The sequence below is a fragment of the Poecilia reticulata genome, linkage group LG3, assembly GCF_000633615.1.
Source record: "Poecilia reticulata strain Guanapo linkage group LG3, Guppy_female_1.0+MT, whole genome shotgun sequence".
NCBI lineage: Eukaryota > Metazoa > Chordata > Actinopteri > Cyprinodontiformes > Poeciliidae > Poecilia > Poecilia reticulata.
The window spans coordinates 21,433,751-21,460,499 of record NC_024333.1 but is presented as its reverse complement, the minus strand read 5'-3'; the positions used below and the strand labels follow the sequence as shown (position 1 = coordinate 21,460,499).

General features: G+C 37.2%; 1 protein-coding gene across 1 annotated transcript in view; it reads left to right on the top strand.

The window, feature by feature from the left end:
* The window catches only part of mdga1 (MAM domain containing glycosylphosphatidylinositol anchor 1), a 180,863-nt gene that overhangs the window by 71,224 nt on the left and 82,890 nt on the right, over positions 1-26,749 (top strand). The window contains exon 4 of the mRNA XM_017304105.1: positions 8,940-9,114. Coding sequence (XP_017159594.1) covers positions 8,940-9,114 — 175 coding nt within the window. The remainder of the gene's footprint in view (positions 1-8,939; positions 9,115-26,749) is intronic.

Below are 26,749 nucleotides of genomic sequence, written 5' to 3'. Positions count from 1 at the left end.
GTGTGTGTGTGTGTGTGTGTGTGTGTGTGTGTGTGTGTGTGAGAAAGATAGAAAGGGAGAGTTAAAAGGGGGAGGAATATAGCAAAGTACATGATGTAAAAACAAAATCAGACTTGTAGAAGAATATTAGGAAGCAGGGTTGGAGAGTTGGAGAGAGAGAATGATAAAGCATAGATAGACTAAATAACATGGAAGAAATTACCAGGATACGCCCACCTCCTGGTTTTAATTTAATTCCATCTTAATCTTCATTCCTCTTTGATTTCTTGTCAATGGCTTGAAGGGGTTAAAAAGGAAAGGTGGTGTTTTAGTCTGCATTATACTAATGTAAAAGATCAGAAACCCCTTGTTTCATTTATTTTACAAATAGTTAAGACTTGTTGTTCCCGGGGATTTTCCGGTGTATGAGCTTTAAGAGAATGGGGAAAGCTTCTCAGTGCACAAATAAAAACATAGCCTGGGGTGAATTATGGACTGAAACATCGCTGGGTTGATTTTCAACAAGGTTTTGAACCAGCATACCAGAGTCAGCGCCGATGGGTGTGGAGGGAAGTTGTCTGCTTCTATTTCTTCTCATGCAGACTGAAAGACTGTGGGAATTCAACCAATGTACACATACAGCTCAGTAAATTAAAAATACTCCTTCCAGTTAAGCTTGTTTGTAATATTAATCTTATCTTTTCCAAACATCAAGCTGTCCAGCAGGTTCAAAACATACTTTCTATTGAGCCTTCGTTTCTATAGAAATTTGTTTTTATTGGTCTGATGTGTTTTTTCTAATCTAATCTGGAAAAAAAGAACCTTCCACAATTAAGGAAACTGAGGTTAAAGAAGCAGCAAAGAAATGGAAATCAATCAAATAAACAATGTGTTTAACAGAAACAACTCTTCCTGACATTGGTTCTTTCATTCTTTCTTTTTGTCATTTCCTTCCTAATGCAGAGGATTTGAAAGAGCTTTTCAAATTTAAGTGTTCAAACTTACAATAACCTGCTGATTAACCTTTCTGTAAAGCTCAGCAAAGAAAAAAAAAGATTATTTTATTCAAAGCAAACACACCAATGTCATGAAGAAGAAAACAAAGAAGAAGATATATTTTGAGTTCAAGTCAGTTCATCTCTGGTTATTTACTTACAGACAATTAACTAATACCAGCACTGGATACTTTACAGAAAAAACTGTTGCATAGAAAAACATTTGATATATTTAATATAAAATGGAGCATTTACATTTAATTTAAAGATCTTTAAATTTGATTCTGGACTTTACTGAAAGTTAAAAAACTGTAGCTAATATCTTCATCGTGAGCACTCTTTCTCAAAACTAATAAAATTAACTACTTTATTAGTGATAACCGGTGAACCCAGATGACTTGAGAGAGTTGGTATAACTATACATTCATTTTTATAATGCAGAAATACAAAACAGTCGAGGGTTGTTCTGCAGCATCGTGCTCTCCCCACACTTTTATATTTACTGGATTTGCCATTTTATTTTGCAGTCTTTTCTTTTATTTCCTTAGCGTTGCTGGAATTTTGGTACCTTTTGCAATGAGCAATATTATAGTCGGAGTAAAATTACCTACAGAGCTCATGGATAAAATTATGATGAACAATGCAAGCGTCTAGGACTCATAAATTAACTATGGCAGCATCAAGTACTGAGAGATGAAAACAATTATTCTGTGGTGACATTTTCAGCGGGATTCTTCTCGATCAATTTTTAAGGTCTAGTTTTGTCCCTCTTTTTAAACTGACACCAATCACTGACCTCATTCTCTGTAGTTTCCATCTGTGCAAAACAGCCTAATTCTCCCCAAGCCAGGCCTCACAAACCCAGGAGCTGGAGTGTGTGGTGCCGAGTCCCAGCGTTTGTTTTACATTCATTATTTCAGTTCAAATCATGTTTTAATCTGTTAGGTTGTACGCAGCAGGTTGTATTTTAACTACTACAAGAAGTCATAGCTACATTTCTGTCACTGAGTAATAAATCAGCAGCAAACTAGCGTAAGGTGAGTGATGAATAGTTCTGAATCCCTGAAGGAGAAGAAAACATTTGGGTGAATGTGTCAACAAAAGTTTACTGGATAAAAGTAAGACTTGAACATAAGCAGTGAGAACATTTCCCACACTGCCAGATAGAGTTTAACCTGTAACATTTGTAGATTTTCAGCTGAAATATCGAGATTGCTTTATTGACAAAGTTTGTACTAAATTGTAAGGAGATGGCTGCTGCTCAAGCAGACSAGCAGAGGACCAGTCCACATCAGAAATAATTGGRAGCCTCCAGGCAGAACTTGGYTTCTCCAAAGACCAACAGTCAGATTGTATCATCTTGCATTTTATTCTAGAAGCACTACGCTGCAGTTCCCCTGGTTTTACACTAGCAGTGAGAGGTCAAGGGCTTTTTGACATTACGTTTGAGACGGTGGCCTAAAGACCACAGAAGGCTAAGAGATGTTTTTATCTCTGATGGTTGGACACAGCAGTTTTATTTTAAAGGCGTGGAAAGCGGCACCACAGACTCTTTGGAAGCAAAATAAGGTGATTTTAGCTACTCTTTCAATGTTTTATTCTTCAGTCTAGCTTGTCATTTTGTTTTATCTGTGTAACTTTTTGTGTTGCTGCSTTTTGGCCAGGTCCTCCCTTTTAAAGAGGTTTATAGTCTCAATGGGATTACATCTTGGTGAAATAAATAAAAAAAAATGTTAAATCATTGATGAAAGCCTAAAATGTCACAAATTTGCTAATGAGCAGAAAAAGCCTTAAATGGTTTATTTTCAACAATAGTTAGATTCATGATGTTATCGTGTCATGAGCCTTACTGCTTGAGTGAAGCAGACTGTATAAAACTGGGGCATTTGACATCAACTGTGTAAGAGTTGTGCCAGGAAATAAGGCTGAGACTATGGGACAGACTTGTATTCAAAATCATTATGTCCTACCAGAGAACTGCATTTGGTTTTTGTTGTTTTTATTGTCTTTTGTAGGATTAAGAATGAACAATATGGTCTTAATGTTTTATCTCAATATGTGTTGATAAAAATTTACTAAGAATTGATCAAAACTTCAAAATAGTCTTTTTTGGCAATACAGAGACTGCTGCAAGGTGAAATATATGTGACATTGTAAGTGTTGGTGCTTGAGTGAAGCACCGACCCATTACAAATGAGTTGGAGGAACATGAGGACAACTTGTCTTTGTCTCCACATTTCCAGCAAAAGTAGTTCAGGTGTTTTTTGTTTTTTTTTTGGCACATTTTTAACAGTGGGAATTGATGTTTTATTGCTRCATTGTGAAATAAATCAAAATTTCCCAGAGTTGGAGATGCACTGAGCCACTCAGGAATTTTAACTTGTTAATAAGTCAAATTAAATAGCAGAAATTCACCATACGTTGGTTAACCACTTCTCAAAAGAACTCTTCTGCCTTGCTTAAACTGCCAAAAGAGGCTGATCTTAGCCTGAGATATGAAGACATGCATTTCTTTGATAAATATTGACTTGGCATTCTGGACTTGAACATGGAAACTTCAAAGACTCAGCTGACTCACCAACACCTTGTGAAATCTGACATTGTATTTTAAAATTATTGCTTTGCCAGATGATAGAAGGTTATTAGGCTCTGCCTCAGTCTGCATCCCTGGACACAATTCAGTGGTTAAAATGCCAATATTTATGCTTCTAATGGTTCAGAAAGTGCAATACTCAGTTTATAAACACATTCAGTGTGAGATGGAATTATTACTTATGACTACAGCAAAGCACATTACCACTAATGGAAAATTTACAAGCCCATTTGTCTGTGGCCAGCTTTATTGTGTGTTCCTTAATAACCACGTATTAAACACACCCTAATAGCCCATCCACTTCCCATGTAAAGACTGCGATCTGCTYTCCTCTCTTCTCCTGCAATGCTTCCACATGGCTACTTCTCTTCCATCTGCATTTTMTTTTCCCATGTAGGAACATCCACGTCATAGAAAGCATGTCTCCCCACAGCTGAATACAGAAACAGTACAGAAAACCTTCTGCATTTTATGTCAAGCTGCATCTCAGGGGACACCTTTGCTTCGCTTCACTTTACACCTCAAACTAGACGTAAATAAAATATCATCACAAAAGTCTCMGACTCAACAAAGTCCCTTAATCTTGCGGCGTGGTTTTAGGACAGTCTGGAGGGGGATGAGTTTGTTTTTCATGTGTAAATCGGTGGACACGAGATTTGRTGAAAAGCGAGTGTTTGGCTTTCTCCTACTTTGTAAAGAAATAAAAGGAAAATGGGAAAGGAAAGCGCCCAGACAGGCAGAGGATGAGGGAGAAAAAAGGGCTGAAAGAGATAACCAGAACAATCCGTCAGGACCTTAGCAGAAAAAAAAAAAAGACTGCAGCCTCACTCATCCATTGAAAGAAGGAAAAGGTGTAAAGGGAGAGTGAAGGAGGTCAGAGGAAGAGAGCGCAGGTGATGGTATTATGCTGCTTGTGTCACAGCCAGATAAAGGCTCCTCTGCCGCCTGGCTGTCATCTGCATTGCACACAATATCCCCTTTATTCACAATATCACCCTTTTCTATTTTGCTTCATCTGCCACCCTGGTGGAGCAACTCCCAATGTGCTTCACTTTTTCTCTTCCCATCACACCGCTGCCAGCAATACTGCATACATCATTCCCTATCATCCTCTGTTCTACTCTCTCTTATGCTCCAAAGAAAACTGTACGGTGCTGCCCTTTTTTGCTCACCCAAATATCAAGAGTATTCCTGCTTTTTTTCCCCCTTATTCTTTCTGCTCACGTGCCATCTCCTTATCAAACATAGTTCTTAGTAGAATACTAGTATTTCTGCCACACGTGTTGCTTTTATTTTCTACTGTAATATGGCAAATGCAGCAGGTCACTGTGATTATATGCTCAACATGCCCTGTTTTTAGTAGGGTGGTCACCTTTTTAGGTCTGTTTTCCACAAATTTGAACACAAATAGTATTTTGRACAGTGTKTACAACTTGCAACTTGTGCTTTTAAATATGATTTGCTTAACATCCCTAAAGAAAATTACTGTTCCCAGAGAACTGAGGATATTTTATTCTGACCTGGTGGACACTATTGAGGAAATGCTGAGGTTATGCCTGCAAGATAGAAAAAAAAAAACACCCTTTGACCTAAATCCCCTATCAGACCATACTTTCAATCCATGAAAATCACCTACACTCATGATTATTCTTGTGATCATCAAAATGGTTTTGAGTAGTGACGGGGGTTGAAGTTGACCTATCCCTGCTTTGCATCGTGACCGAAACCGCGATGTGATGTAAGGCTGACACGGCTACAAAGCGAAGACAGACGCAGCAGTATCTGCTCATGCAAGAGCAGCACACAGTGATCTCTTAGTGTCTGTCTAWYCTGAGAAATAAAAGAAGAATAGAGCTTTGTGGTTGTGTGTTACTAAGAAAGCAATAATGTAAAAATGCTTATTTTATTGAGCACTGGTGATATGAACATCTTGAAAACACACACAAGATGTAAGACAAATGAGAAAAACTGATTTATGAAAAATCAGCCACAAAACAGTACTGGCATTTAGATGCTATTTATTTCTTTTTTTGRAAGTTTGCTCCAAAAAAGTAAAATTTGCCCTTAAACATGATTAAATTTCTCCCAACTGTGCTACAGACAATCTGGGACAGTAATGTCCACAATGAACCAGAACTGTCCTGAGAATCCCACACCAGGATTCTGCTTTCAGRTTTCTTTTGTTAATTATCTGGGTTCAAAAATAAGATATATATTTAAWATGTGCCCATAAAATATTAGATTTCCTATGTTTGAATGGCACATATACCAAGTAGTTTTATGTTAATACAAAAAGAACCCCATCTGATTTTCCAGTATCATYAAGCCACATTTTAGTCAAGTATCTGATTAAACCTTAGYTGATTGTTTTTTCTTTRCACTTTCTAATTCAATTCTTACAGTGGTTCTTCCTCAGTGAGTAAAAGAGTGAGACAATGTGTCRCATGAAAAACATGCGGGACCATTGCAATCATGATTGTTGTAAAAATAAATGTACTTGACCAGAAAAACCATTGAAATTCTTTATTCAGAYGAGGTGTTGTTTCATTTCTCCCTTCCAAAGTCCTTATCATATAATCGTTTCATTAGAATTCAGTCAAAATTTTCAGCTCTGTTTCTAATCTCCCGTCATGGTTAACTTCAAAAACTGTCAACCATTTGCAAAATTGTCATTAATCTTTTACTTCTTCAATAAACGCTCATTACGCACTTTAGCATGCTTCCTTTCTGTGATTCTCACAAAAGTCTGTACTCCATACACATGCATGCATTCTAGCTGAAGTCACTAAACCATGAAGAGACGGGGTGCAGTTCATTGCTCACCTTGGCTGGCTGGATCAATGGCGGTGTGCCTCCTCCAAATCCCTCCCACAAACAGACCTGAACAAACAGACACAGAGCATTTACACAGGCACTGATAATCCGCTAATCCATATAACCTGCTTTCTAATCAACACRCACCTCCTCTCCCCATGCCCATCCCCTAACACACACAAACCTGCACTCCGCAGTGAATATGTACACTGATACTGTGTACATATAGCAGACGAGTGCATATAAGCAGGAAACTCACACTTCTACACACTAATGTTTGCATGCACAGAGGCACACACAACTGACTTTTCCCTATTATCCTCTCTGACCTCCTCTGAGGGGTATGGTTGATAGTCCCATGGAGGTTGATAACAGACAGAAGGGTTAATAGGGATTAATGGACTGCACACACACAGTTGTGTAGACACACACACACGAGAGAATTCCTGCACTGATGAGTTTACAGGCTTTTGTACATCTTTGAAGCGTGTGTGTAAGTGTGTGCGAGGATGAGTTTGTGCAGTTGATTATTCGAAGGAACTTATCATGTAGCTGTCTGCTGCACGCTGTTCCCCCTGCTTGATGAGATAATTGAAGCGTGAAAAATCCGTATAGAGGATGTCAAAACTCCTAATGGGCCGAAAAGCATGGACACCCTGAGCACAGCGCTTAGTGTCATACAGATCAGACAGATTTTATCACTAGAAGGCGGATAGCCCCATTTATAAACTTTTATCCATTTGCCAATTTAATGACCTGTTTAGGGATCGCTAGGCTATCTAACTGTCTGTCTCAGTGTATTTACTCTTTTAACATTTTGCCATCTAATTATTCCKTCGTGAACAAGCTTTTCAACRGCTCATAAGTACATTTATGCAAGATTTATTACGGAAAATCCAGGGTGGCAATTATCTTTAATTTGAATTATCAAGCATGTGCCATGTTATCGTAGAACCCTGCGCTGGTTTCCGCCACAAACAAAAAAAAAAGAAAAAAAAAAGAGAGAGAGCTTAGGCATTAGCTGCAAACCTACTTTTAAATATGACATATTTTTAATCATCACTTTTCATTGACCCAAAGAGAAGATTGTCAAGCTGCAGATAGGATTTTGGGTTTGTAGTTAATTTATTTTTATCTTGGTTCTTGCATTTTGGTCATTCCTTTACTCCAATCTCTCTTTAAGTCCTTAATTTTTACCTGTACTTTGGACACAGTGTGGGAAATTCAGACAACACAAAGTTTGAGTACACCTATTTCTTTCTTTTTCCTACTAATTCCAGTATGGCTAACTCTTTCCTACATTTCTTGTTTTGGTACCTTCTATGTTTACTCATCATAATTTCTTAGGATTTGTCCTGCAGGTGCTAAGTCCGATGCTTTCCTGTCCAACTTCAACTTAGTTTTGTGTAATATTGGCTACATCCATTTCCTCCTTGACTCAATCAAGTCACCTCTTCTAACTTCAACCACCCCTATATTTAGATCCATGTCCCCCATGTCCCTCTGTCGACCCTTCTTTGAAGTCTTTACCCTGTTCATCACCAAAGCAACCTTTCTGTGTCTTTTTCCATTTTGTACTTGGCAGTCATTTCTTCTGGAATGCTGTAGTTTTATGTTGTGAGCATCCTGCTTATGTTGCACTTTTTATATTTGTGCAATAAACTCGATTTTGGCCTCTCTCTTTGTTTCTGTATTTAGGTAGCCCCTCAAGCACCATTTGTTGTTGTTTTTTTGACACCAGCTAGGAGCCAGATTTTGAAAGCAAAACAGAATAAAAAACTGGAAGGTTTTGGACAAACTGATCATTATTACCTTGCAATTACAGAGAAGAATATTTTGCAAACATTGGACAGATTTTCACCTTACAAATAATCAAATGAGCTTGGCCAGGTCTAGCTTCCTTCCAGCATTTTCAAGACACATCTGCTCTGCACATATAGTGGTCTCAAATGTGAAACGGAATGGGCCCGATGGGACTTTAAACCCCAACTCTCGCAGACAAACATCTTTTGTCCTTACCCCACTGCTTCCTACTTCCTTCTGCAGACTTTACGACTTSTTACAAAGCAGCATTTGCTCCCAGGGTCAACCATAGCAGGTGTTAAATCACAGCATCACAGAGGACACCTTGTATGGTATCTCCGAGATTCTGCCAGCTGTGACAAAATGGCTCAATTTGATGCTCTTAGAATGAGAGGTTGGCTTGACAAAAGCTAAAGGGCTTACATACAGCCTCGCTTGGCAGGCAGTCCACACAAGGGAGGACGGACACTGCGGTTTGAAAGAAGACGATGGTGAAACCACCAACGTATGATCAGATGTATTTGATGTTGCGTTTATAATTATCAGTAGGCTTTTTTCAACCAGCTTCTTTTTTTAGCTCGTCATTACACTGTAACGATGTTACTCTACTTGTTGGTAATGGTGAAATGTTATTCATGACATGATTTGAATCAGACTTAAATGATTTTATCCTTCAAAATATGCCTCTCTCTCTCTCTCTCTCTAGCAACCTGTCTGTTCTCTCAATGTCGTCTCCCCTCCCCCTCTCTGTTCAGGTGCGGTGGACAAAGACGGCAGGCAGCGCTTCAGACAAGTTTCAGGAAACATCCATCTACAACGAGACGCTGCGCATCGAGAACATCCAGCGGGTGCAGGGGGGCCGCTACTACTGCAAGGCCGACAACGGGGTGGGGGTGGCTGCCATCAAGTCCATCCGCGTAGATGTGCAGTGTAAGTGGGCAGGGAGAAAAGAGGAAAAGAGAGAACACTCCTTCCACTTTTAGACCACAGCAGACTTTCACTGCAGCCATTCCCACATTAGAGAAGGTCGAGATGGGCAGAGATGGAAAGATAGCAGGAGGAAAGATGAAAGACTGATTGGATGGATGATGAGATTTCAGGTGGGAATGGTTTCCAAGAGTATCTGATGAATTACGGTTGAGAGGATGAAAAACATGCTAGGAGGATTAAGCGAGAAGGGTGGGTAGATCAAATTAAGCTGAATCAGAAAATTCTGTAAAACAAAAAGGTTCTATGCWATWAAACAGTTTTATGTTCCTAAATATTTAATATGCATCTGTTTCTCTGTGTAATAATAAGCAAAAACAAAAAGCAAGGCTTACATTCCTATAAAAGCTYGACCTTACAGTCAGTAGCACATACTGTTCCAAAATTAAACATGAAAGTAATTATTTAGAGAAATTAAAGCAGAAAGAAWTATTTGGCTGCATAAAAAGCAGTTCCTTCCTTTTTGCTTTAGAAAATATTTTTAAAGTAAATTGAAAAAAATAGTTCAAATAATAGAATCAGCAGCACCAAGCCATTGCTGTTGGATCTCTACTACACCTACCAGTACATTATTTGAGAAATAGAAATAGAATTTCAACCAGAAATCGTGACTGATCTAATTAATGATGTTTGAAGGTCTAAAATTTTGAACATATTCATATTTTTTTTTACAAATGCTCTACTTCACCAATACAAGTCAAAAGAAACAAAGACACCTTTCATCAGATACTTTTGGGAATAAAGTGAAGCCTGTGGGACCTAAAGTGAGCTTTATAACAGTTAGTCCAGGTGGCACGGGCTCCCTAACTCAATGTTTCTTAGCCAACTTCTGTCCTAAATGAGTGGGGGCGAGACAACAATGAACCACTTGATTTGTCAGTGGCTTGAACTGAAACACTCTGTGTCAAATATTTTCACAGTCAAATTTAAATTTAGAATGTAAATCAACAATCGGATAACAATTTACAAATAGTTTCCCATTTTCAGYCCCTCTCTGACTTGCTTTTTTGTTCTGGAGGTCTGCATCGGCCCTGTTGTTTATGCAACACAGAATACCAGATTTAATTGCAAAGCTCTGTTATACTGACAACAGTAAATTTTTAGGGTGCAGCTCTACGTTGAAGAGTTTTACCCTGCTAGCACACTACTCTGAGACCTGCAGCATTTTCAGAATTTCTAATTAAAACTAAGTAAACTGCTGAAATAAAGGAAGCTGCAACATGATTTACAGGTCTCTTTTAATTATCTGGTAGTCAAGTATCTTTTTAATGCTTAAAGGAGGACAGAATCATCATCCTGTCATTTATCAAAAAAAAAAAAGAAAGAAAACTCCATTATGGATCACCTCTTCTGTTCTGCTATTTGGCCAGCAAATCAAACAGCTTTCACATTGTTCAACATGCGACAGCTGGGAAGCRACATTGTGTTGTAGGGGTCCCGTGCTGCTGCTTGTTTCACTGCCCCACTGTCCCAGTGAGTCAGGGGCCAGGTCACGGTTGAAGGTTGTTTAACACAACACTCTGTACATCCATGCAACATGCTTCTGATGCCCTAAGATCCTCACTCATATGTTAAATCTATTGYTGTTCTTTTCCTTTGCTGATTCAATCACCTTAATGGCGGATTTATAGACTCATAGAAAAACATCCCTTTTACCGAGGGCGCTGCAAAATTTAACACCAATTACTTTCTTGTCACTGAACTCATTTTTGTTGGCTTTGGGTAAGGTGCAGTGCAAAGGAGTGAACCATTTCACACGCACCACACAAACACACACACACACACACACACATGTTTGTGCCATGCTTGTCCCTTTGAGATTCATCATTTAGCCCCGGCCCTCCCTTTTGCCTTTTAACAAGGCTTTTCCCTCCCTTCTTCACCCACTTCTTCTTTCTGCTGATAGTGTTAGTCCTCCCCAGGAGTTAGCTCTGTCCTTGCTGGGGAGCTGGTAATTGCAGGGGGGCCTAGCAAGTAAACAGGTTGCGTTGTGAGCGTAGTTGTGACAAGGACTCTGTGAAGCTAACCAGCTCTGACGGTCAATGCTTGTTCAATTCCCTGTCCCCCATGCTATGTTAGACCCAGTGGCGATCATCTGTGCTCGCTTCACCGAGCATCTTTAGTGCTAGGACGATGTAACAATTAGCCAAGGCTTCCAGAGAAACACGGGGAATGAGAGAGACGAACGTGGAGGGCAAGAAAGATTAAGAAGTGAGGGTGTAACAGCAAGGTTAGCTGGCCAGAAACATCGACAAAGACAACTATTTAAYGTCGATACTTCTCCAATACCTTGATTTTTGACAAAAAAGTGATYGAAGTATGTTTGATGGTAAGGAAAAAAAAATTGTTAATTTACTAGTATTTAGATTTTATGCATTGTGCTTATCAATTAATAAATGTCAATCATTCCACACCAGTTCTAATTTTGGATGTAATTAAACAATGTCACTTGAGAAAATCGCTTTCCTCAACSATTTTTGAAGTCACTTCAGTGACTGCTTGCTTATGAAAACTCCTCCACATTGTTGTTGCCAGAAAAGTCATTTTTGGACGGAGCCAATAACAACAAAGCAGTTTGTGTTAAACTCCAAATCCCCAAAGCAACTTGGAAAAAAAAAATCTGAGACATCACAGATGAAATCTTAGTTTTTCCACCAAACTGCCACGAAAATGAGAAAAATAATGTAATGTTCAAAGAGATAAATAGATCTATACTTTGAGGTGAAATACAAAAGGTTGGGTTAACGGCGATATGCAGTAGGTAGTGATGTGCAGATCAAACTCTTGTCACCTTGAGAGCAGTGACATTTCCGTAAAGCACAAACCATAACCAGCCGAAGGAAAAAATGAATTGAAGATTTTACTCTGGAGTTTGCTACAACAAAGCAAGAAAAAAAAAWWWKRWKRMSWWWWAAAAKKYMMMAAWKGRRKYMAAWTWAMMAAWWAAAAWWMKTWARGRMMAAAAAAAATCTAAGTAAWAGAGTTTCAGGTGGGATAGTAGATGCATTGTGTTTCCTAAATGAAATAGATCTAAAGGGCAGGACATGCTGTTACTCTTACAGGGCACAGCAAGACATTTAAATGTCCTATTTCCATCAAAGTTTATCCATTTCATCATTTCATTCTTAATTCCTATCACATGCTAATCTACTTCCTCCCTCTTTTCCTTTATGAAACATAMCAGTGGTTGGAAAGAGAATCAACTGAATCATTTTAAGGTTTTACATAATTGYGTGCACAGACTGACCAACTAGAGTGGTTCCAATAAAAAAAAAAAACTGTACAAGTACATGCAGGTGAATGTTATTAATGGAGCAGTAAAAAGGCATGAAGTGATTCAAGTTATACACCTCAACAGTCCTGGGCATCAGCTTTGGGTTTTAATAGAGTAGGAAGGTAAACAGTAGATAGTAAATACATAGCATTTCTCAGCATTTAGCATTATATCATACATAATTTGATCACCAGCAGCAATGTTGTCTGCTCTCTGGTGTCAATAAAACTGGCAGCATGACCCATTTTCTCTAAAAATTTCTAAAAAATTATCGGATTATTTAGGGACTCTAACACAGAACTAACATTTTATTTTCAGAAGGAAACAAAATCCTTAAATATATTTWAAAAAAATACAAGATGGTGACATCATCATAYTACTCTAATGCAATTGAACACTGAATACCACTACTTTGATTCATTACACAGTGCTCAAACYGGGAGTACATAGAGAGTTACTGCACATTATCCACTTCATTTACTTACGTTTACACCTGCGTTATATTTTGTACCAGATGCAAACACACATGTTTTGAGTCTTAATTTAATAATTACAGTTCTAAATAATCACAGTTTTTTAGAACCACATTTGTATTTACAATAATGACCTGGTGGCAGGGAAGACCACATAGGCAGGTGAAGCAGCACATTTTCACAGTAAACAAGTGTTGAGGTCATTAAACAATAAAACCAATAGGGCGCMAAAGCCATAGGATAAAACTCACATTAAATATTTAGTTGAAAAAATTGCAGCTTTCAGASAGCATGTTCTTCAAAATATCTTTAGAAATTTCTATTGCAAAATGTAAAACAGAAAACAATGTGGCAGCAGTTTTAGAGTCAACCAGCACTTTTGAACTACCAACACGGTGATGTTAGAAACCAYAAATATACTGTCAGTAATTTATTCCATGTTAAGCTTGTATGAGTTAAAACTATCAATATTAGGTGTGTGTAGGTGTGTATATTATGCACACTGATTGTCCTGTGATGAAAAGTAAGCTCATTGAAGAATKACTGAGCTCTTCCTTAGCTTCACTGCAAGCAGCAACACACAATATGAAAGCCAGCTGAAATTGAGTACAAAGCAGTACATTTTTTTTGTTTACCTCTAAAAACAGAACAAGTTTTTTTAAAAATTGATTTGTTATTTTGTTAGCKTGACAAAATCTATTTTTTGACCAGACACACTCATAACTTGAATCCATTTACAATTGTACTCAAATACACAAGGCCAAAAGCACACACTCTCACACTTTGAAGTGTGATAGTGAGATGTACTATAGGGAAGAAAAAGGAAGTGAGAAAGTGAATGATAGGTGGAAACTGAAAAGACAGCAGGGAAATGAGTCAAGGCTTTCTGGACTGAAGCAAAGTATTCACTATCCTTCTTTGAATAGAACTCATCATTCTGTTCACTTTTGCTTCTTGTCCTTCACACCGCCAATAATATTATCAGTATTTTTACATAACACGTTTAGAATTACTTTCTTTCCCACGCTGTCTTTAAGTTTTATACTTTGAGCACATTGTTTGAATTGATATTTTTGTTTTTTTCTGTTTGTGAGAGAGTAAAATTTTTGCCCACACTCTACCAGAAAATACTCACTATGAAAATGTCTTCACCGATGATTTTCCTCTCAACACTCCACCCACACGTCAACCATTGCCTCTGTGTGACAACGCTGACCAATGACCTGGCACTCTAACCACTGGGACAGTGGGACAGTGAGCAGGCGGGGTTTAACTTTGAGTAGCCTCTACTGATGGGATGGACTTGGTTCAGAAACCCAACCAATGATCCATGGTGGAGATCATGAAAACCAAGGATCAAACCATAAACATGTTAGTTTGTCCCTGTGGATTTAACGTCAGAACAAGGTAAGTGGGGAAATACTGATGATGATTAACCTCCTGTGACCTTCTGGGATGAGGGTAAGGGTCTTGGTGAATTTGTTAAATGAGAGATTTTCTTGGTTATTTTAAGCTTTATTTTAAACAGCTGTATTTAGAATTGATGTTTTAGTTTTKATCTAACTTTTTTGCTTCTATAACACTTTAACCCCAAAAGACCTTTTTTTAGTCTAGATATTTACTGTTTATGCTAAGGATAACCAGCCAAAATTATTTAATCCAGATCAGCTCATTGTACATATACAGTGTGCATCTCTTTAGATGGCTTTGGTTTCTATCAAGTTTCGTAATCCATGTTTGTGTGGCCATTTGGATGTATTTCTCTTAGATCCATGTCAGTCTTTTCCCAATGGTTTATTGTTCTTTTTGAGTTTTAGTCCAGGCCCTCTTGTGTTAATTTGCCTCCCTCCCTTGGTTCCCATGTGTTCTTCCGGTCACATCTGTTTGGGTTTATTTGTGTATGTATTTTGAGCCTTTCTGTTTCCATTACAGTTTATTCAGTGCCCATTATTCTTTCTTCCTTAAGTACCTTACTCAGATTCTTTACCAGCTGCTGTACATTCATTGATTGTACTCATGTGTACTCAATCATATTTCTAAGATATGTAAGCTCCTTAGCTTCATTCACCTGCGATGGATTGGTGACATGTAAAGGGTGTACACCCCCTCTTTCACCGATTGACCGCTGAAGATAGGCACCAGCACCCCTTGCCACCCCATTAGGGATAAGCGTGTAAGATGATGGATGGATGGATGGATGGATGGATGGATGGATGGATGGATGGATGGATGGATGGATGGATGGATGGATGGATGGATGGATGGATGGATGGATNGATGGATGGATGGATGGATGGATGGATGGATGGATGGATGGATGGATGGATGGATGGATGGATGGATGGATGGATGGATGGATGGATGGATGGATTTTCATTCACTTATTGCTGGATTCTTCCACTAAACTATTGCTACGGGGTGCTGTGTGGCTCATTTGGTAAAGCCCTTCCACCATGTGCTGAGGCTGCACATGGTGCTGTTGTTATCTGTAAAATGACAAATTTACCTTTCCACCAAATGGTGGTAGAAAGGTAATCCAGTGATGCTCTATTTGGTTGCTATCAGGACGGTGATTAAATTACACTGAACTCATTGTGTTTAACAAACCAATTTGGGATTAAGTGATTGTTGTTGCATTATCCTAGTGAAAGTAGGATAATACTCAGACTGTGGCATTTAAAGAATGCTAAATTGCTACTGAGKKGCCTAATGTGTGCCAAGAAAACACTCCCCAAACTCTTGACGATCACCATCAGCCTGAGCTGTTAATAAAAGGCAAAATGGATCTTTGTTCCCATTGCACAACTGTTGCTTTATAAACAGTCTCAGCAGTCATTCAAGTACCACAAAACTGTGTTATTGCTAGCTGACTGCGCTCACATTTTTACACCCTTAAATACCAGGCTAGGTGGCATTTAGGTCACTCTTCACTGTGACCAAAGACAAACACGTCTTTGGTCACAGTGCAATCTTTGTGCTTCAGCGACATGTGGGTTCCAGTTGAAGCAAGAKAAATTGTTAGTGACTTCTGATGGTAGATGGGGGAAAAAATGTTTACATGTTTACAGAGGAGGAAAGAGAACAGCATCTTAGATAGTGAGAGAAACAGAGAGGCAGAAGCAGGTAGTTTAAAAGAAGCTTTGACCTTTTAGTGGGATTGAGGTTGAAGCCACAGGGTGAGTCGTTGGGTCACCAGTCTGCTGTCTGAGTCACACAGTGTTGCAAAAACTCACACAAACTTTCTGCCCTTCTGATCTTCTTCCTCACATTTCTCTCACTTTCTCTTCTTGTCCACAGCACACTGTAGCTTACTCCTCTGTCTGTGTTATTRATGCCACCTTGTGCATGCTTCTATATAATTTCTGTGGTTCTGTTTGTGTTCTCGCTGTTGCTCACAGCTTCTGTAGGATTTATGTCTCTTCCTTGCTTTTGACAGTTTCATCTCCTGTCTGCTTTTCTTATTCTTTATGTCACTGAAAAGAAGGGACGTTTCCCCATGTTGGACTGTTATTGAAGGAGCAAACACATGATACATCTTTTATATGGCTGTTCATTGTTTGTTATTCTCACTTCACTGCTCCACACTCTGGTTTGATTGGTTTGGTCTAACACACTGGAAACAGCTTAAAACCTAAAAAAAAAAAAAACAATTAATCCTGAATGGGTTACTTTGGGAAAAACGCAACATCATGAAAAATGTTTTGGCTCTCGTTATGCCAGTGATATATCAAAAAGATGTTTTCATGTTAATATGTGATAAATACAATAACCAGTTGCTTGCTTATGTCAGTRCAGTGATGGCATGTAAAAACCCCAACTATTTGTCATTTTCTTTGTCTTTCTTTGTCCACTAGGGAAGTCAGCTGGATACAGTGTTATCCATACATGTGGGGGGCTGGTGCCTATCTCCTGCAGTCATTGGGCGAGTGGCAGGGTTCATCTAAGATAGTAACCAGTCCATTGCAGACCGACACAGAGTCACACAGGACAACCATCCACACACACATACGCTAATGCTTAAGTGCAATTTAGAGAGATGGTCATGTTCTTAGGGGAACTGTCAGGTTCTTGAATTGTGGAAGGAAGCCTGAGTAACCAGAGGGAAGCCATGCATGTGTACAGAGAAGATGTGAACTTTATGAGAAAAGGCTGGGATTCAAACCCAGAACTTTCTGGCTGCAAGGCTACAGTGCTACCAACYTTGCCTCTATGCAGCCCGAGATGAAAACAAATAAATATATGTGATCATTTGGAAAGTGGAAACGCTGAAAACYTACTTAATTTTTATTAACTTACATTTTCTGTTCGACTGTCCAGTRTTTGGAACCGTCTCAACCAAAGGCTACAAACCAAATTGTAAAAATGTCCTACCTAATAATTGGTGCTTTTKTATTGTAGCTCAGTGAGTTTATGTTTAAAATGTGTTTTTCAAAGTATGTTGAATTTCTGCTTGTTATTTTCAAAAGGTACGTTTAGTCTAACAAACCTCACACGTATTCTAACGTTTTTACATGGTTTTCGCAAACATGAATATATGAAATGAAGAATTGCTAGCGAAAGGTGTATGGAGGTGTTGTGATTTTTTTCTGCAGCTGACCATTCCTATTAGATTTGCAGTCATAAAGGACAATGTTAATAGCCTGCTGTAAATTCCAACACTGGGACAACTCCTTCAGATGACCCCCATGCTGTTTGTTTACATATSAATTCATTGGTAAATGTGAACGATCAGTTCTTTGGCAAATTACACAACATATCAACCTTAATTAGAAAGTCCCTCCACTGCCTAATCGGGTCATCTTTCATTTGTTGGGGCCTGTACATMTACTTCTACATCCATTCTGTGCCCTCTTTTAAGTCTGCATACATTTTCGTGCTATTCTGAGTGCTTCTGCAATGCTCGCAMTTGTCACGGTGACCGCAGGNACGTTGATGTGTTTVCTTCCATATTTGTGTCCAGAGGTAAACACAGACTGCCCCCTTTCCCCTTTCAATGACTTCAAGCCATGGTTATCTATTTCAAATTGTTATATACATGATGTTTTTCTTTGGGTTTTTTTTTTTTCTGTTTTTTCAAAACAGACTGTTGAACAAGTAGCAGAATTAAAATCTGTGGCAATGAAAACTCAAAACATTACGAGAGATAAAAAGTGGTGAGATCAGCAGCCAAACTACAATGAACAGTCACAACCACAAAGACAAATCCAAAACTATTTCAGCAAAATAAATACATTTATTTAACTTTGATTTATATGTAAATATTGTCCTATCTAGTCAAGACAAAATAAAAACCAACAGTATGAATAGTTAAAAAATTAGAAGTTAAATAATATGAAGGCTGATTTGACAGGTTGGTTGAAATACTCACACCACACCAAATGTATGCTTTACAAATAGAAGCTATAAAAAGGAACAAATAAATTCCTGAGTGGCAGATCTTATGGCAAAAATTCATAGTTGGTGGCAAAAAGAAAAGGCTAGATGGGTCCAAGCAGATGGAAGAGMAGCATTAACTCAAATTGCTAGTTGTTACAAACGTACATAAGAGCCTTTCTGAYCAGGCMGCACGTCAAACCTTAACAACATAAGATGATGGTCACTTCTATGGATGGTAGCTGAGGACAAACAATGRCCAACTTTAAAACAGATCATAAATATCCAAGATCTCTGTGATAAAACTTCTATAATGTTTCAAATATGATCTCAACAAATATTGTTTTTCACTCATTAGCAAATAGCTAATTGATGGAAGGGAATGTGGTTGAATATCAGRCATCTTAGTCCAATATCAACTTTTAGTATCTTTAAGGTAAATCTCAATCCTCCACATTCCCTGCAGTGAAATCTGCAAATGAAATGGATTCATAGGATGAAGTAATAAAATACCTGCACATTATGAAACTGACCCATTCCTTTTAAGGTCTTGTGAGTTTTGTAACTGAATGTGACTTTTATCACCTCATATGTTACTGCTTTAACATCAAAAATACATCTTTCAACCAATCGAATGTATATATGCAATATCAAAAGAGTGGGTTCTACTTTGATCTTGAATTGTTCATCTATGTGTTTTTTGGAACCAAAAGAGTTGCTCTCTCTATGTTTCTGAAAATGCTGAATTATACATTTTGAGTATCACTCAGAGTTAGTGTATGTGCTTCTAAAAGGCAGCTTTAAGCTCTGGCAGCTATTGTTGTGTCAAAGGCATTTGTCTTATATTTTTTAATCAAAGCTACTTTTAGTCCAGAGRTACATTTATAGCTACAAGAACAGGAATGTATAAAAAGGTGAAGGAGCTAATGTTATGCAGCTCATGGACACTTTATTGTGATCGAGTTCGTCTTTCTGATATTTGAATTCTTTTAGGTAGAGTTAAAGGAGAAGAATATTACTTCCTTCCAACCCTTGGCTCCAAGGTACCATTCATATCATCTTAATGAAAATACTAATCTTAGCTCATTGTTGAAGTGATCGCCCCTCGTGTCATCATTATCCAATGAAACACAGACAAAGTTATGTCTGGGTTAAGGACGATGTTTTTTAATATTATGTCGTGTTCTGGGCAAATAAATACCACAGAAAAATATATCATTTGATTGCTCTCATTGATAATGGCTGGGATTTGATTCATATAAAAAAAACAAATAACATTCTAATTCTGTATATTTAGTTCCCACAAATGCATTTTAATGCTGATGTTCATATGTAACAAACTAAAAAACATAAACGAGGCTCTTTTTGTATATGATGGCCAAATGGTGTTTGTGTAATTTCACAAATTCCTGTCTTGATCAGCCCAGAAAAATGTCATTTGCTCGATAACCAGTTCCTTTCTGTTCTCATGAAATGCTGAGTAAGTGCAAAGCCATTGATTATTATTGATTATTATGATTATTTGCACAATTTATGTGAGGAATTTGTCAGATTAAAACAATGTATGGAAAAGTTTTACACCAGTTTTTCCTTATTGACTTTCTAATTTTTTTTTAAACTATGCTCACCATATCATACCATGTTTATGTRTAAAGCTCTTTAAAGAAAAAATCAACAACACCAGATTGACCAAATTGCTTCACAACAAGTGAAAAAACAGGCAGAGATAAAAAATTAAAAATAGAATTTTAAATTATACAAACAAAATGCAAGACAATTTTTAGATTAAGGGTAACAGACAGTTTCAGACTCTTACAATTTTTTAAAAGCCAATTTAAATCTAATTTATTTCAGATTAGATTTAAAAGCANGTGCTTCTAAAAGGCAGCTTTAAGCTCTGGCAGCTATTGTTGTGTCAAAGGCATTTGTCTTATATTTTTTAATCAAAGCTACTTTTAGTCCAGAGATACATTTATAGCTACAAGAACAGGAATGTATAAAAAGGTGAAGGAGCTAATGTTATGCAGCTCATGGACACTTTATTGTGATCGAGTTCGTCTTTCTGATATTTGAATTCTTTTAGGTAGAGTTAAAGGAGAAGAATATTACTTCCTTCCAACCCTTGGCTCCAAGGTACCATTCATATCATCTTAATGAAAATACTAATCTTAGCTCATTGTTGAAGTGATCGCCCCTCGTGTCATCATTATCCAATGAAACACAGACAAAGTTATGTCTGGGTTAAGGACGATGTTTTTTAATATTATGTCGTGTTCTGGGCAAATAAATACCACAGAAAAATATATCATTTGATTGCTCTCATTGATAATGGCTGGGATTTGATTCATATAAAAAAAACAAATAACATTCTAATTCTGTATATTTAGTTCCCACAAATGCATTTTAATGCTGATGTTCATATGTAACAAACTAAAAAACATAAACGAGGCTCTTTTTGTATATGATGGCCAAATGGTGTTTGTGTAATTTCACAAATTCCTGTCTTGATCAGCCCAGAAAAATGTCATTTGCTCGATAACCAGTTCCTTTCTGTTCTCATGAAATGCTGAGTAAGTGCAAAGCCATTGATTATTATTGATTATTATGATTATTTGCACAATTTATGTGAGGAATTTGTCAGATTAAAACAATGTATGGAAAAGTTTTACACCAGTTTTTCCTTATTGACTTTCTAATTTTTTTTTAAACTATGCTCACCATATCATACCATGTTTATGTRTAAAGCTCTTTAAAGAAAAAATCAACAACACCAGATTGACCAAATTGCTTCACAACAAGTGAAAAAACAGGCAGAGATAAAAAATTAAAAATAGAATTTTAAATTATACAAACAAAATGCAAGACAATTTTTAGATTAAGGGTAACAGACAGTTTCAGACTCTTRCAATTTTTTAAAAGCCAATTTAAATCTAATTTATTTCAGATTAGATTTAAAAGCATCAACTGGAGGAATGTGCCTCATTCCAGAGCGTCGGAGGCWCCACAAAAAATGTACAACCTGCTCAAAATTTGTCAGTCATGATGTTTGTTACTTTCCCACAATATCTTTAGTAAAKGTRAAAGGAAAACTCTGCTATGACCATCCAGATTTCTGATTAATAAACAATAAGCAAACAATAGGAAAGCAAGAAAACAGATATGAAGTGAATAAAGGTTGCTGAATAACCTGAAATAGCCTCTAAATGCAATACAAAGTACTTCATGCATTCTGCAAGAGTGTGTCAAGTCATTAATTATTTCACATTAGGCCAATTTAATAGGCACTTTGATATGGTCACCATCTGAAAGTCATTAACCTTGGAATTATTTATAGTTCTGTAAAGGCCAAGACATCTCTATCCTGCATAAAAGCTTAAAATGATCATTGTTATGAAAATTATCTCTAAATTTGCACATATGGAGTGGGTAGAGATATTTTAACCCTGACACCATGCAATGCACTGGCAAAGATAATATCACGTTGTTTAATGGCCTCAAATGGCTCATTGTGCAAATAATATTTAATGCTTGTTTGACTCTCCTCTCTTTATTTATTTCTTCCTCCTTTGTTTGCTCCTAAGCTTCTTTGTTCTTTCTCTCTGCTTCTTTCATTCTTTCTCCCCTTCTTCCTTTCTCTATGCTTCTTTATATTCTCTCCATGTTTCTTTCTTTCCTTACTTTGTTTTAGACTATTTCGAGCTTGTGTAAATAACCAAGAATATTGTCATTGACATGGTAACAGCAGCACTGAGATATTGTAAAACTGGTRACATGTCGGGTAGTCTGAATTTCACGTCATWTTTATTTTATTATTACAACAAATACCTTGAGAAAAAATATTTTGTAGAGCCTGTATAAAACGTGAAATATAACAGGACTACATCACAATAAATATTTGATAGCCGTTGTTTTGTTCCAGAATAATTTTTGTGACATCCTTGAAGTAGTCAGCCCAAAACAAACATTCATGTATTTGCTTAAAAATATATATGATAATGTTATGTTACATGTTTTCGTCTCAAATAAACTCAAGCAACATTTATATGGGCACTAATTGTAGTTTTAACTAATCTGTCTTTTAATAAATAGAGCTGGAAGACAAATGTCTCCTTTCAGATTATTAAAATGCTATTTGTGTTGCTCTTCAGTTCCCTGTTAGTTTTCTAAAGAGACTCTTATGTTTTAGACCTGTTACTAATGGATCTCTATGCCTCACAGAGCTACTGTGGTATAATTATTATTTTTTACTTCCTAACTTATAARCATTCAGCTGGAGAGGAAGATGATCTGATTCTTTAGTTTTGCCTTACAGTGAAAAGCATATTTTACTCTCTGACACATGAATTCCTAGACAAGTGTATTAGTGTCACCTTGATGGAGGAACATAGAGGAATATCAAAGAAGTCCCCACTACAGATAATGGCTTCTCTGTGTTCAGGAGAGCGCGGATCAACCAAACAGGGAAAAGCACTTAAACGTCTCTCACAATTCATCTGATCAACAAGGAAAGCAGCGTTTTTAAAAGTGTTCTTCYCAGTTCAAAAATCTTACACACCTCAGGTTGTATTAGGATCTTTTTTTTTTTTTTCTGCACAGCATAAGTACTTGCTGTTTTGTCAGGTTACATAGATGAATATCCACATTTAAAAGTAAAGACTCTCCATTTCCCATAAAGCAGCATTTAACTTACATTCTTGTGTAAAACATCTCAAAAAGATCGAAGACAAAAGAAGCCTGTACTGCTCAATAATATATTGGCCACAAGGATTCACCTTGTTGCAGTGCTTCATCTAGTAAGTTGTTCCTAAAGTGAAGTAATGTGGCACCACAGTTTTGTAGCAGATAAGTACAACTATTGTACTCTGCAAAATAGTTTAGAAATGTTGAAAAACCAATTAACCATCAAAGGCAAATTCTTGAAGCAATTTGTGGATGCTGCTTGTTCATAACCCAGTGTAGCAGTGAATCTAGATTTAAAGGTAGATCTGCTTCTAAAATAGCTTTACTAAGCAAATAACATCTCTATGAGCTGATGCAGTTTGCCCAGATGTACTTTAGTTATGGATACATTTTGGGGAAAACATGTTCACATGGTAATAATCCATCCATCCATCCATCCATCCATTTTCTTTACACCCTTGTCCCTTAATGGGGTCGGGAGGGTTGCTGGTGCCTATCTCCAGCTAACGTTCCAGGCGAGAGACGGAGTCACCCCGGACAGGTCTCCAGTCTGTTGCAGGGCAACACAGAGGTTAGAGACACACAGGACAAACAACCATGTACACACACTCACACCTAGGGACAATTTAGAGAGGCCAATTAACCTGACAGTCATGTTTTTGGACTGTGGGAGGAAACCGGAGTACCCGGAGAAAACCCACGCATGCACAGGGAGAACATGCAAACTCCATGCAGAAACACCGGGGCCGGGAATCGAACCCAGAACCTTTTTGCTGTAAGGCAACAGCTCTACCAACTGCGCCACTTTATAATAGTAGTGCAGATTCTAATGACTGCATTATTCATCAATCCACCATTTATTCACCACAATAGAAGAAAATGTTGACTAAACTTTAATTATGTGGTACATTGTCAAAAATGTGCAATGATGTATAACCTTGCATTTTAAAGAAAACATAAAATATGACCCGGCAAGATCAAGTAGATGCACCTTTATGTCATTAGTGGGGGAGCATTGTAAAATAGACTATTTTCACCTTTACATCATGCCATCATGGTTTTGCCTTATCAAAACCATACCTGGTGTGTTGCTTAGATTTTTTTRTTAAACATATATGAAAAATCATTGAATCTCCAGTGGCAGCCATTTGGCAGTTCCTAAACWCTTGCTCACACAAATCACCACCTAGTTACACAAAACTCCTCCTCTGAGCTGCAGTCCTCAGCCAAGGTTCCACCTCACAGAGCTCCTTCAGACTAGTGGCAATTAGCAAACACCTGGTAGAACAGCGCTTCTGCTGAGCTTATCAGTCCAATGCTCTTGAGAATAGTTGTAAACGCTATAATTGGGAAACTTTGTGATGACGTGCTGAAGGCACATRGTTGGAAAGAGCAGGAGCTCCATCTATCGTCTTCTGCTTATTGAAGATKTATGGTCATGAAGATAAGATGCAGTAAGGAAAGCTTGACATCTTTCTTCTAAGCAACAGTCCTGCTCACTCAAGAAGGGATAAAGTCTCCTCCAGCAAGTACTGAGTATGAAGACATACTCTTGGTGGTTTTTACCCTGTAAATTTTCCAGGAAKTGCTGTAAAACAACCAAACGTGTCAACTGACTGTCTTACAGCAGATGAGCATCAGTTTTTCCGAACCTACTTCACTCCATCTCTGACGCAGTGCCCATTCTTCCTAATGAGAAAACTCATTTTAACCTCTTGGATTCAAGATCTTGTTCCTTTTACACAATCCTTACTTTATGTTCATCAGTGATAGCTGGACCAAAGCTAGACCAAAGAAGTGAGAGCTTTATCATCCGGTTCTGCTCCTGTATAACAATGAATCAAGGAAACGTCCTCATCAATGCAAACAAGGCATTACTCATTATGATTATCTATGATTTATTCTCCATTTTTAGGAAGCTCCAGTTCTCAGCTGGAGAATCCCCCAGCTGAGATTGTCATTTACAAGTCAGTCACATAATGCTTGATGAAATKACAGGAAATACTGGAACTCAGACAAAACAGCAAGCCAACAAAGCTAGTTTTACAGAGCTGTGGATGTCCTTTCACATCTGTGAAAAGGACAGTAGGAATCCAGACAGAAACAAAAGACATAATAGATAAACTGGAAAATGAAGCTAAATAGAAATAAATGCATATAAAAGTACTGAAATATTAGGCCACAGCTGATTTTSTATTCCCTTTGTCTTCATTGAATTTTATTGATTTACTCTTAACTTGCGGGTGTGCACTGTTTGAAAAACAGCTCTTGACACAAAGGCAGACCCTGCTGTAATTAACATTGTATTAATTCTATGTTCAATAGCGAAGCTTAAAGYGTAACTTTAATGTTTAGTGTGTTTATTAAGGAATAGAGTTTGTATCCAGTAAAAGTCTAAAACAAGAACAATTAATTCCTAACACTGAATTGTTAACCTTGGCCGCTGCTAGTTCAAAATGACAGTAYAAATATGCTTTAATGTAAATTGTCTCAATCAGTMAAGTATTTATTTATTGAGATATTTTTCCTTTCAATATGGCAGGTGTAGATTCTAAATTATTTTATTCAATTAATGTTTCTATTTAAATGCTGTCAAAAATTATATTAAAAGAACATTGTTTCCTTTTTCAATCACAATTAAAGAATCTGTTTTTACAGCAGTCAAAACCCTTTTATAACTGCATGTTGGTTTGACAATTTCTCTTTGATTATGGCTCTAAATCCTTTGAGGTTTGTTTCTTTTGTTTGGTTATTTTATTAAAATATGTACAAAAATACTTACAGCATTAATCATATTTCAAAATGTTTGTTTTACACATTTGAGGTTGGAACGTCTTCCTGTACATAATCTTTAGTTCCCTCTGCAGATTTTCAATCAGATTCAAGTTGACAGTCTGGCTCCATAATGTTAGTATTGCTTTTGTGAACTCTTGGTAGTATAATTAAAGATTCCTTTGTTTGAAATGTGAAATTATTAGACTCAATATTTAACATTAACTGGGTTTGCTGATTGAAGTCTGAGTCTCATTATATTATTCACAAGTGTCACTGTGGCAATAACTCCAGACTTAAGAGTAAAATTTCCTATTGCCATTTTTAGTCTTTGACAGGTAATTAATACTGAATGCAGCCAGTATTATTCAGGTCATTTTACCACAGCCTGATTAGAGGTCCCCAATTAGTGTGATATGAGATGTTTTGCTTGCAAATAAGCTGTTGTCAAGCCATATGGATGAGCAGATGGGGGGATGAACCCAARCAACAATCAGCCTGCAATTTCTTCCAAAGCATATGCCTAATATGACAAAACACAATTGCACAAGCATAATGGAGTTTCATTCATTCAAATTTCAGGCTCTATCAAATTTCACAGCGTGCTCCAACAGCTTTTCTTGATGGTGCTTTTTATAGTAATTGTAATAACAGTAATTCAGATGTCTTAAATAAGTTTTTTTTTCCCCTTTTCATTTCAGAACACATTAAATGTTGAGTTGCACAACTTCCACTGTACCAACAACAAAGCCAACAATATATTTCATTTGAGATTTTATTCAAAGGCTAATCAATGTGTCTGCCTCTGCAATTATCAGTTAATACATGACAAAATTTCTAGCGAAAAATAAAGCAAGCTTATGGAATAGAATGGCAGGTACACATAAATCTACAGGAACACACTGACATTCCCACTTTTGTCCTTTTTATGCTTCAAGTAGTGTGTGAGGTGTCAATGATTGCAGTTAGCACAAAAAATACAATTACATGACATGGTCTGCTGGTT